This window comes from Crinia signifera, chromosome 3 (assembly GCF_055691185.1).
Source record: "Crinia signifera chromosome 3, ASM5569118v1, whole genome shotgun sequence".
NCBI classification, from domain to species: Eukaryota; Metazoa; Chordata; class Amphibia; order Anura; family Myobatrachidae; genus Crinia; species Crinia signifera.
This window is the reverse complement of record NC_139219.1, coordinates 244671538-244685053: the sequence shown is the minus strand read 5'-3', so window position 1 is coordinate 244685053 and position 13516 is coordinate 244671538. Positions and strand designations below refer to the sequence as shown.

Below are 13516 nucleotides of genomic sequence, written 5' to 3'. Positions count from 1 at the left end.
GGATAAGATAGACAAAAAGAGAGAATGTCTCAAGACTTTTCCTTTTTCTTATCCCCCTAAGTGTTAGCAAGTATCCTTTGTTTTCGGGCAACTGGCCCGTGTCCCAGCAAGCAGTTCCTTTTCCGTCTAAAACCAGATCCCGAGCAGCTGGTCTGTAGCCCAGTCCACAGTCTCAATTCTATTCAGTTTAGGCCCAAGTCCAGTCCCTGGAGTTAAGTTTACTCAGCCTTTAAGGCTAACATTTTCCCCCTTTTCTCCTCCTTTTACGTTCTTATTGGGTTTTACTGAGCTAGGAAGGGGAGGGAAGGAAAGACAACTTATAATAACTCCAAAGAAGAAATACAAAAAAGCTGAAAAAAAAAAAAAAAAAAAAAAAAAAAAAAAAAAGTCAAGGTTCCACAACATACGCCTGGCCCCAGGGCCAAAAAAAAAAAAAAAAAAAAAAAGTTCAAGGTATGATAGGGGGGGCGCAAACAGGGGCGCAATCCAACAATTGGAGACTCAATGGCGCTTTGATAAACAGTGTCTTTCTAGTTTCTGCTGCCCTGGTATGTTCAGGTCACATGTGTATCCATTTGTCTCTATTAGAGCCCTTATTTAGGGGTCTTGGGGGTCACAACCTGCAGGAGTTCCTCGTTACTCCCCGGTTCTGTGGTTCCCTATTAATAATGAATCGTTTGAGAGTGTCTTTTCCTTAGGATTTCTCCCATTCGCCACAACCTGCAGGGACAATTGAATGCCCCCCGGCTCTGTAGCTAAGGAGTTTTAATAAAACAGGCAAATTCAGCATTAAGGGTAGCAGTCAGCCTTGGCCCAGAGGTCAGTGTCTCAGTGTTTTTTAGCAAATAGAGTCGCCGCCTGGGTTTATATGGTGCACCAGCTGGTGTGTCTACCAACAGTTTATCGGGGAGCAAAGAAAAAAGGGGTACCTGGTCAGTGAGCGAGTCCGTGCTCACCTTCCCTGCTTGACTCCTCTGTTGATTTTAGCAGAGGGTAATCTTTCCACTGGCCCCCCTTCTCCTGCTGGCTGCCTCTTTGGGCGCTAGTGCCGATGGGGTCCCCGCCGAGCACCGGGTACCGATCCTGGGGCTGTGAGGGGAGCTGTAAACAGCGGTTTCTTTCCCCCACCGCTGCTGGAGGCTTGTTATGGAAGCTTAATGTAGACAGTGTTGCAGGCGGTGGCTTCTCTCCCCGGTCCCCCGCCAGTACAGGCCCTGTTGGAGATGCTGTAAGCAGCGGTTTATCTCACCCACCGTAGCTAAAAGCTTGTTTGTGGGCGATATTTCCATGCAGGGGCTTCTCTCACCAGCCTCTGCCAAGGGCTGATCAGGGAACTTTATACAGCACTCTTTCCCCTCCGGCAGTATTGCACGTGTCGCGGTGGCCTCTGTGTCCCTCGATCTTCCAAAAGCCCGGGGGACCTGGTTGTGGGGCTGCCGAGGGCTACTGGAGGCTTCCGCTGGCGTAGACCCTGTATTGGCTCTCTATAGCCGGCTGGCGTCTCTCACCCGCCACGCTATCTCCTCCTGGCGGCGTCTCTGACCCGATGCGGCTGTGTCTCCCCTCTGCCTTTCAGTGCTCACCTCCTTCGTCCTTTTCTAGCGGCGCCTCTCACACGCCCAAAAGCCTCCGGCCGTCTCTCCCTCTTGCCGTTTGTCTCCCCTCCGTCCTTCAGTGCTTATCTCTGGCAGCGCCTCTCACGCACCGCCAGCCTCTGGCTGTACTCTCCGCGCACCGCCCGCTGGAACTGGGTAATGGGGCTGTGAATCTCCCCACCGGCTTCTGAGGCTGACGCTGCCTCCAACTCTCTCTCTCTGCCGGCGTCTCTCACACGTCGCTGAGACCCGTTGCTGCGCTGGCCGCGCGCTCAGGTGATGCCGCCTTCTCCTGCCCAGCTGGAGTCCCGAATACTGGGGTGAGTGTTGGCGTTTGTTTTGGGGCTTGCTATTCGACTCCGGGGTAATCTCCCCTTTGAGTCCTGGTCTCCTAGTGCGGCAGAGCCATCTATCAATGCCGCGTCGGAGGTTCTTTTCAGGAGCTCACTAAAACGCAGCTGCACCGTGCACGCTGCCCACCGGAAGTCCTCTCCTGAATGAATCTTCTGTTTTTATGGTTGTACACTATTGTGTTGTGTATTGTACATTGCTCTTTCCCTCAAATATTTTCTGATATTAAAGGTCTCAGCCTCTAAACAGGCGGCAACAACATGTTTTAGGGAAGCGTCTTGCCATATTTAATTTTCTATGTATTATAGATGTTTTTATTTCTGTTGACCTGATATATAGTGACCACCTTTCTTTTTATGTATTAAATATGGCTGCTGCCCTCACGTTATTTTCATCTTACTTACAAGTACTTACTTGCCTGCTTATTCTGTGTCGCTTTCAGTTGACAGAACTGCGGCAGAGACTGGACCAGGCTGAAGCTGACAGAAGAGAGTTGCAGGATGAGCTCAGGAGAGAGCGAGACGCCCGGGAAAAGTTGGAGTTAATGATAAAAGAGCTGAAGCTTCAGATATTGAAATCCGCGAAGAGCGGTAATGGGGAGTAGAAGCTGCAGCTCACAGATGGGAGGTTATATTGCAGCTTGGACTGCAAGTGAGCGATTTTCACATGCTGCATACCGAGCAAAGTTGTTATCACCTGGAAGCCAGTAGTGGTTAAACTATGTGCAATTTAAAATTCCTTCACTTCTGGGAAACTGCTCTGTCTTAACATGTACTTTTCAACTCGCCCTACTAGCTAATGAACCTGCCCCACGCATCCTGTAATGTGCAGTAAACTTTGCATCACAAGCCTTTCCCAGAAGCCCCTTTGTTAGCATTGTTTAATAGCTTACAAGAATCTAAACCGCTCGATTGGGCCACCTCTTGCTCGGATCTCCGTGTTCTCCAGCATTACATCACATGTGCACTTTTGGTCCCCATATGTGTGGCAGCTGCTGGACAACCCTCTCTTATCTTTTAGCTTAACCATGACATAGTGCTGCTACTAGTTGTATTTGTGGTTGGGTTCTTTGGTGTTGTCACAAGTCTTATTTTTTTTTTTTTGGTGTCCTTGTATAAGAAGCTCAAAAATGTTTCACTAACTATATATGGGTGCATCATACTCCAGCTGTCAAAGTCACATGGGCTTCTATGCATTCATCAACCTTCAATGAGTATCTTCCAATATTTATATTGCCAGCCAAGGGTAGGCTACCATGATGCTTTTCAAAGTACAACTACTGACATCTGTAGCATTCATTCATTTATTTGCGTTTCAGCAGTACGCAGACAGCTATGTGACCACATACAGTAAGGTACTCGACCGCACATTTCAACTTTCAAAATGAGGCTTACTGATGTCGTGTTCTGTTTTTTCCCCGTATAATTATATTTATTCTTAGTGAATTATTTTGAGATTAGCACTAGTAAAGAGAAAACAAATTGCAGAAAAATTACACTTGTATAGTGTACCCTGCTCCTAGATCTTGGAATAGGAAGCCTGCCTGCAGTATCGGATCATTTTTCCAGCGCTAGCAGAATAAGCAATAAACTAGATGGAGTGGTATTTAAATCACTGCTATTTCATGTCAGCTATATGTGTTTGCTCTGCATAATTTACTTAGTAATCCTATAAAAAAAAAAAAGGTGAATAAAAACATATATATAACGGCGCATAAACATGCACTGATAACAGTGTACGTGCTACATACAGTAGTTCTTATGCATTGAATTCCTTTTTGTGACCTAATAAAGAAAATGTACTGGGAATATGCATATATAATTTATGTCCACTCCTGTGGTGAGTGGGTATATGTAACAAGCTGAAGTTTCTTAGAGGTGTGTTTACTGAGCCATGGAGAGTGATAAAGTACCAGCCAATCAGCTGCTAACTGCCATATTAAAGACTGTTTGAAAAATGACATTGAATTGGCTGCTACTTTATCTCTCTACTTTGTCACTTGTCAAGGCTTAGCACATAGAACCCACATACACCTAAAGAGGTTGTTGTTTTAATTAGTCAAAGAAGTAAAAAAGTGGTTTAGTTGCTAAGTTGCCCATAGCAACCAATCCGCTTTGAAGAAACATTTTTTAAATACACTGTAAAAATGGTATGTAGATGCTGACTGGTTGGTATGGACAACTTCACTGTTTTCACTGCTTCATATATTAACCCCTTGTTCTTTATTAGCCTTTATTCCTTCATAGAATATTGCAATATTTATCTGGAATAGTACAACCAAACATTTAGAAAGTCACTGACACACAGTGGATGCTGATATTTTGTATGATTACCTAACATTTATGAGAATGTATCCATTTCAAAACAAAAAAAAATAGATTTTGTGCAGTTTATCGAGCTGTCAGCTGTAATGTCTACTCAATTAGTATCCATATATTTGCTTTCCAGTTAAGTTATAAATTGCAGCAGCCATACTAATATTAATATTGTATTTGCTAGGGATTCAGGTACAGTGCAGTGCATGCAGCCAATCAGAACCGGCTGCTGATTGTCATCAAAAAGTAATATTCTGCACCAGGGGTTAATTACCTGCTAGTTCTTTTCCTGATGTCATTCACATATGCTTCTGTGTAGTAGTCTTCATTAGCCACATTAATGTGTACAGAACTTGGCCACAACCCGCTAGCCCCCTCTCTCCCCCTTTCCACCTCTAAGTGCAATGTAATGTAAGCCCAAAATGCTTATTGATGGTAGCAGAAGCTCCCATGCAACTAAGCATCAGCAAGGTGTTAGTGACATTGCTGTTCAGTGACTTGATGGATGCATTTCTATAAATATTGGATAAGTTCGCAAAATGGCTGCCTCCACTGTAGTTAACAGGTGTTGATATTTTTTGGGGATGAATGTCCAGGATTCCTGTGAACCTGACCTAACACCATCTCTCACCCATTGAAACTTTCTTCATTTACTTCCTACCAAACTTTGATTCCCCTCAATATATGTTTTAGCTAGTGTGATAGGTTGACCTTAACGGAATTGACATTCAATAGGTGGAACCCATGTGGTGAACATGTAAAAGGTCGATAGTTTAAAATGGTTCACATGACAATGGTTGACACAAGTTTTTAGGTTTTCTTGAAAACCTTTTAATCATTTATCATCCATGTGGACAGGGAATAGTAAGCTGTTCCAAGCGCAGCAAGGCTTATTGGCTTAAGCATGGCAAATTAAGCGTACAGTTTAATTAACCCTTGTCTGAATAGCTGTTATCAAAATTATTCTGAAAACCATAGTTTCCAGAATGTCTTTATTTTCTAAAAGCACTACTGGAGACGGGTGTGGTATGGGACTCCGACAGTCGGGATCCCGACAGTCATTATCCCGACGTTGGGATCCCGACTGCCCGGAGTCAGACAGCATGGCGAGTGCAAAAAAGCCCCTTGCGGGCTTGCTGCGCTCGCCACGCTGCGGGCACGAGCGAGCCACCTATTCTATTCTCCCTCTATGGGGGTCGTGGACCCCCACGAGGGAAAATAACGGGTGGCCGTCGGTCACCCGGCTGCCGGCGTTTTGACAGTCGGGATGCCGACGTCGGGTAAATGACTGTCAGGATCCCGACTGTCGGGAACCCATCCGGCACCCACTGGAGACATATGTACCTGCCACAAAATATGTGCAATATTGCTTGGCATTCAAAGTCAGTGCCTGAGATAGTACACAAACTTAATTTCATGTTTTGAAACCTTCATGTTTATATAACATAAATGCATTCTGTGTTCACATTTGGGTCCTTCCTCAAGACACCTAATTGAAATATAAAAATATTCTGAAATACGTAATAATACATTATCAAAAATGCTTCTGGTCCCGAGCATTTTGGATAAGGGATACTCAACCTGTACACTAATTGGAGTTACATGTGGCTTTTAAATGGTAAATGACGCAGAAAAATAAAATAAAATTAGTTGGATTAACATTTCAATGTTTGTGTCAACCTTTTCAACTATCCACCTTTTACATGTTGACATGGTTGACATGTTAAAAAAATATGGGTTTGACTCTAACTAATTATGATCAACCCGGTGATCCATACCCATTGCAATTTATACTCACAAGTTAATTACATGACTCCTTTGGGAAATGCTTTTTTAGATAAATTCCCATAATAAGCACATTTATTAGTGGTTTATTTACATTGGTTGTTACGGACATCCTGTATATGTTCCAGATATACTTTTAATATAACTTTGCCTTTTTCAAGGTTTTCACTTTTAATGTCACACCCATTTTGCTACAGTTTATTTACTTCTATTCTAAAATATTAATCTGCATTTTTTATTTGCAAATAGCATTATTTTTTTTACTATTTATTACTATTGTAAATAAATGATTATTTAAATAATATAATTTTTTTTGTCATATAAAATTATTCTATGAATTTAATTTAAACTTTTCTATAACCTTTTTAAAGTGATAGGGGTTCCATTTAATTTCTCGTGGTTTAATTTCCCATAAAACTGTAAATATTGTAAAGTTTTATCAGAATAACATGGGCTTTGCAAACCATGCATTGATTGCTTCTGTCTGTACCTGTCTGATACACATTTGTATGGTCACTGTAGAGAAATATCTTCTATATTATGTGGTGTATTTGGTACAGCATGCCTATTTATTACATTTATGTAAAGTGATGTTTTGTTCAGCATTTTTGATTCTGATGCACAGTTCTATCAGTACATTGAATACATCATTTGGAGATTTGATTTGCCAAGCCCAACTTATGAAGAGGCTTAAAATGTGAACATGTTTTTGTCTTATGTTTTAAAATGAGCTATGTAGTAATTAAAACATTTTAGATTTTGATACGAATACTGGAAACCTACCCAGTCTGTTATATAGCCACAGACTATGAAGCAAATTTAACGCTCAAATTGTATTTTTCAAAACATTCTTATGTTGTGAATGAGGTTATAGTGCGATTGGATAATATGCAGACATATATAACAATCACGTTTGACACTGGTTAACTTTGTGGGAAACCTTTTTTGTAGAACCTGGCTACGTTAGTGCTTGAGGTCCTGTTTGGATGTGTTACAGCCATCCACTTCCATGTTTTCTTTCTGAATGTTATTGGTATTAATGAGACAACGTTGCAAAATATGGTCTATTAATAGGGAGATATTATGATGTTTTGCCTATTCTGGGATGAGTTGCGAGAAGTATGCCCCATAAGCCCTTTTTGTACATAGATCTTAAAAGCATGTAGGAGATGTAACAGTTACTGGTCATGGCAATAATAGACCGCAGTGTGGGGTGTGTGGAGACTGGCTTGTTACTCAGGGAAGCAGGAGATGAGCAGTTAGAGGGGTCCCAGCATCCCAAACACAGATCCTTCAAGGGTTCAAATAATTATATAGGACAAATCCAGAATCTGCTACGTTTTAAATCTAATATATGTTCTACCACAGTGAGGTTTTTTTGTTCTTGAGGGTTAAAATATGTATAGAACCATTTTTACAAAATATGACATGTAGAATATTAGTTTAGCCATAGTGTGTGTGTGTGCGCGCACACGTGTGTGTGTGTATGTATAGTGTGTAATATATAATATATGCAAAAATCCAGCATTCTATAATCAGCATGGGACAGATTCCCATATCCCCACTTGCAATTGTGACCTCAGCCACCAGGATCGCCTGGAAAGGACTCTTAAATTCTTAAAAACCTGATTGGTTGACTTCTTATTTATTTATTTTTTATTTTATTTTTTACAGTTGACCGATATCGTTTAGTGTGTACAATCAATTTGTCAACCCGGGGCTGATATCGTTAACTAGATTGGCCACAGCCAGGATTGTTTAGTGTGTATGGGGCTTAAGATCAAAACAATTGACCTCCTTTTATATGATTGGTTTATGAGTGCAGCTGCTGTCCTCTTTGAGTGGGTGCTATGATTGGCTTAAGGTGCCCATACTAGGTGTGATAGGGACCATGCGTTTTCACTACATCACATCGCATGCGTTTTGAACGTGATTCAATCTAGTACAAAACGTATGTGCAGCACATACTTTATGTGCTGTGCGATGTGATGTGCGTGCTGGTGCGCATCGCATTGCATCGCACCTGTTAAATTGTACAGTGTATGGGCACCTTTAGGCTTGCAGCAGAAATTGGTTACAAGTCCCATTATCCGGGGGCATGTAGTCCCAAGGCACCTGCCTTGTAATGAATAGTGTAAATCATGGCTTCTCCATAGAACTTTGCTCATCTAAAGGCCCAAACACACTGGGCGACTTTGAGCTGTAAGTCGCTCAAGACAGCAGGTTTGAGCGGCTTTCAGCTCAAAGCCGCCCAGTGTGTATGGCGATGAGCGCTACTACGCGCTCCCGCAACATCGCCGGGAAAGCCGTTCATCTGCGGGTTATACCAGCAGATGAGCGGCTTTCAGGATGGCTTTGCATAGCACTCCACTGTGCAACGCCATCCTCCCCCCTCCATCAGCGCCGGGCAGGGTGAAAGCCGCTGAGTGTGTATGCGATGAGCGTCTTTCCCCGCAGCGATGAACGCTATCATCGCTGTCCATACATGCTGGGCATAGTCATCCAGTGTGTATGGACCTTTAAGACAGAAATTGATTGCATAATTCTAAAAGTATTGTGCAGGTGTGCCCTGTTGTGCTGCTTCTACTTTTACATGAAAGGTTTTTTTTTTGTACAAGTGGCCTTCGGCTGAAAGAAGTCTACAGGCAGATACATTACTGCTACCCCTAGACTTGATAAGTTTGCTAACAAATGTTACAGAAATGCATCTATGCACGCTAGATAGAATGGGGGCAATAGACTTATATTTATATAGATTCCCCTCTTTATCTGTAATGTATGCACAGTAATGTATATGTTCTCTATACAGTATATTAGCACCGGTATAGGTCTAGAACCATTATAACTGCCACTAGATAACTTGATATCCATTTAGTTTTATATTAGGGTTAGCGGCTGTAACACTTTGAAGTTATTGAACACTTTGTGGAATAGGTCAAAAAACTAATTTTGTCCATACCAATGCTGCGCAATCTTTTTTTTTCTAGTATACATTTTGTACATTTGCAATAGATGTGAAAGGTCCTTTTGCAAATTATCTATATAATCAATTACAACATTTAATCTTAGCGTGCAAAAAGTGCAATGTTGGCATGGTTTCTGCGTATAGATGCCGGTGTCTGGAAAGTGCTAGCAATCCCACTGGATTTAACATGATTTTATTTTATAGCTATTTATGTATTATGTAAAACAAACATAACAAAAAACACATTTGCTTCTTTCACACTGCAGAAACAGGTAAAGACCCGGTATTCTTAAACGGGACTTTAAACAGGTCTGAGCCTGAAGACCTTTCACATTGCAGGTGAAAACCGTTTTAAAACGAATTTAATACCATTCACACATTCAACCCGATTAACCCCCCAAGGGACACGTTTCAAGCCATAGAAATAGAGCCGTTCACACTGCCCAAAAAACTGCTCTGAAACGGGTAGGACACTGCTTTTTAACCGTTTAACAAATACCGGTATTTGTTAAACGGATAAATCACCCTGGAGCTTTCACACTGCAGATCTACCCATTTAAAAAGGCAAAAAAAAATGGCAATTTACCATTTAAGAGCTGCAGTGTGAAAGCGGTAATGGTTATTATACATAGAACAGTGTAAATGCATATAATTTATTGTTTACATTATAAATATTGGTTTAAAGGCTAAGTAAAATGTATTTTACTTGTGTACTGCCAGATAGTCTGAATATATAAGGACGTTACTGTGGAGAAACATAAAGGTATGTCCATGCTGCTGAGACTAGGGAAGATTGTTTGGTTAGATATTTTGTTTATTCCGTTGTACTTACTTTTGAACTTGTGATTTTTGTGTTAACATGTTAAGGCAAAATGAGTCCTCTGCTGTGATTTAGTTTTCTCTATATTACAGTGTATAATTTTAAGCTTCTATACATGCACAGGAGTACACCTGAAATCCAGGGAGTATTGGACCTGTGCTTATTAATTATAGAAAATTGACTAAATAGCAACTAAAATACAAATTGATACAATCTAAAAAGACAACTTAATATTCATCAATAACAATGTTGAATATTAAATATTTGGTTTGTCGTTAAATACCTGTATTCTTCCTTTAAAAGACTACATGCACCCTGGTGTTTGCATAGCGGTTTCTAAAGTAAAAATGCATATCCCATTTGTGTTTACAGGTATGTTCAGTCTGCATGTGTTTGTCAGAAAACAGCCAAATGAATGGGGGAAAGCTTATATAAAGACTATCTCCCTGTGTTTACAATACACTTCCCTTTCAGATGAATGTAACTCTTAAACTGCTTTAATGCACATAGTACCCCCTAGAATGATTTAATAAGCACTCAAATATGCACAAACATATCTATGTACTATTTTCTTTATAGCATGCAGCTGCTTTGTAGTTTTGGCTCACTTAACCTTATCCTTATTTGGCACAATGATTTGGAGCTTATTGTGATCTAAACATGTGTGAGCCTAAAAGCTGGAATATGTGGTTCATGGGAACTGCATTGTAAATGTAATATATTAGAATCTATTACGAGCCTCTCTTTTGTAAAAATAAATAAATAAAATAAATTGGCACTGAAATAAATAGGGTGCTGGCTTTGTTTACCATTTCTAAATGAAATCACTAAATACCAATATTTCTTTATTTTTTAACTACCTGTCAGTGTATATCTTGTCTAGTTCATTCATATTATGGTGCTAGTCTTTTGAGTCTAATACCACTTTCACACTGCCTAAACGTTTTAAAAACCGGTATTTTGAAACGGTATTTAAAACGGGTCTGAGCCTTCACATTGCAGTAGATTACCATTTTAAATACCGTTTAAGCACCATTCACATCAGTCAACCCGTTTTAATCCCCTGAACACGTTTCAAGGCAGAATGCAGGGGACAGCCTATCACAGGTCTGTAGTCTGTTGATTTTATTAAATACCGTTTCAGAGCCATTCTCACTGCATAAAAAACGGCTCTGAAACGTGTAGGAATCTGCTTTTTAAACGTTTTGAAATACCGGTTATCTTTAACCGGTAAATGAACTCTGGTGCTTTCCCACTGCAGCCTTAAACGTTTTAAAATGGAAAAAACACGGCAATATACTGTTTAACAAGTGCGGTGTGAAAGGGGTATGAGACTGCAGGGTATTGGCCTCTGAAAGTTTTTTCCACATTGAAAAAATGATTCTCTGGATGAAGTTTGCATGGTGTGAACATTTTCTAATTCTGCTTTGTACAAAACCTATATTGATTCTCTGCAAAATAGAATTTATATATTTGCTGTTCTCATGCAAATGCCAATAAATGTGCAATCAAAACTCTAAAAATGAATACAAGACAATATCTCATGGGTGTTAGTATAATTTATGAAGGGTCACTTTACACTATAGGTTGATAGTGATTACAGACTTAAGGGGAACTTGACCCAAAATATTAGTATGGATTGAAGTCATCACCCTGATCTGACAGCTTTCCTTGTCCTTATTGCCACCACTGGCAGGCAATATTGTCACCTGCAGAGGTTTTTTTTCTATAAAAATTCTTGAATTGATTATCACTAGAATGTGCGCAGGGTAATCATGTGACCATAATCTGCCACCTTCCGTGTAGAGGGACATCCGCGACTTATCACCTCCCCAATCACCTTTAGCATTTTCAATAGTCAATATACCTGGTATACTGTAGGATCATAGAAAGTCAAGCACTTCAATATTTCATTGCATTCTTAGTTCAGAGTTTGGATTGATTGGCTGGACAGTCATCAAATCAGCACTCTCGATACAAGTAGTGACATGTCACTTAAAGCTACTTCTGATGGAAGAATTGCATATTGACTGGGTATCAGATGGTGAGGTCTTCACAGCTGGTGGGATTCACCGGATTACGGTCGTCCCTGTGATTCTGTTAACTGGGAAGCTTGGCCGTCTGCCATTTTGTAATTGAGTGGAATGATACTAGTAAAATGGTGATGAGAACTTCCTTATTGAATGTAGAACATAAACATTTTAGTAGTGTTCTCTAAATTTAAAGCCATATTGCAAAATACAGCATGACATATTTTCTTCTTTTTTTTTTTTTTTTAGTGTGTTTAGGATATTGATTTTTGTTTTACATTTTGCAAAGCAGGTTAGCCTAATTATTATTTTTTTATTTTTATTGGATACTATTGTAGAAATAGGAACCTGTGCTTAATTATGGATATGCAATGTGCAGAGATATGCAGCGATTTATACCTTGCCCGGTTAGTTTTTTTGAGCGCCTAAGATAAAATGTGTATACTGCTGCTTTCTTGCATATAAGGTCCCATTTTACCTGCAATTTATGCACATTTGCACAAGCAGTTGGCACGCCTGTATTAATGCACACATATGGGAACTGTGTAGCTCATCATGTATTATTTCTATATGTATGCCTTTTTAGGAAAAAGAGATCTATTTCAGGGTGAAAATGAAGAAAGATGTTATTTTTCAGTAAAGCTATATTAAGTTTTTCATGCATACTCTTCATAAAGTATTTATGTTGCATGTGAACATATATATATATAAAATGTGAAATATTGAATAAAGAGCATGTATAAAACATTGCAGATTTTGTGATAACTGCGAATTGTCTAAAACGAAGAAAGCTGCTTTCAGGCAGCGGATTCTCCACTTTAGGATATTTGCCAATGATGTATATAAAGATCATGCTTTTAAGTAACTGTGATTGTGAATTTACATAAATCAAAACTGTTCTCTACCTCACAAGAAAATAACAGGTCTTTTATATGGTTTGAATCAAGACAATATACATTTATCTGGTCAATCAGTTTACAAAATGTGGGAAAATATATATATATATATTGCAACATTGCATACTGTGCTTTCTGCTTATACCTCAAAATGTATTTTTGTGCTGTTCTCCATTGTCATTCCTTTGTAAATATTGAAAACCAATGGTGGATTTGAATCTTAATAAAACATGATGTGGTGACTTTTTCTATTGTTGTAGTTATTTTTGGATGTTAAATACAGGAAATCCATACCAAGCTACGGCATATTTCAGTCAGGTTATTAACGTGCATGTTTTACCTGTTCTGTGATGGCAGCCATTTTGTAAGCAGAGCAAATAGTCATTCAAATGCATTTCTTTCTTTTAAAAGCACACAAAATGGATAGATTGTTGATGTTACCATATATATATGTATATATGTGTATAGCATAATATGCAATGAAGTTGGAATATTCACAATGAAATGAGATACCACTTGAACTGACAATTGTATGAGAATAACGAGTGTTTCAAGATTACATAATTGTATCCAAATAAGTAATTTATTATTATTTATTAATATTACAGTTGGTTCAGAAGGCCCAACTATTATAAGTGATGTAAAGCTGGACCATGGTCTCTTATACCCCTTTTACACCCAAATCCCGGATCCGACCCACTATTTGGAACACGGATCCAAGCCAGGTCAGATCCGGGATTTGCAACATTTACACTGCGG

At 39.6% G+C, this 13516-nt stretch overlaps 1 protein-coding gene across 2 annotated transcripts in view; it reads left to right on the top strand.

Annotated features, from left to right (window-relative positions):
• Positions 1-13004, top strand: part of SKIL (SKI like proto-oncogene) — a 59838-nt gene extending 46834 nt beyond the window's left edge. For both annotated transcript variants that reach the window (XM_083177783.1, XM_083177784.1), the window contains exon 7: positions 2389-13004. In XM_083177783.1, the coding sequence (XP_083033909.1) occupies positions 2389-2550 (162 nt within the window). In that variant the 3' untranslated portion in view covers positions 2551-13004. The remainder of the gene's footprint in view (positions 1-2388) is intronic.
• Positions 13005-13516: the final 512 nt, after the last annotated feature.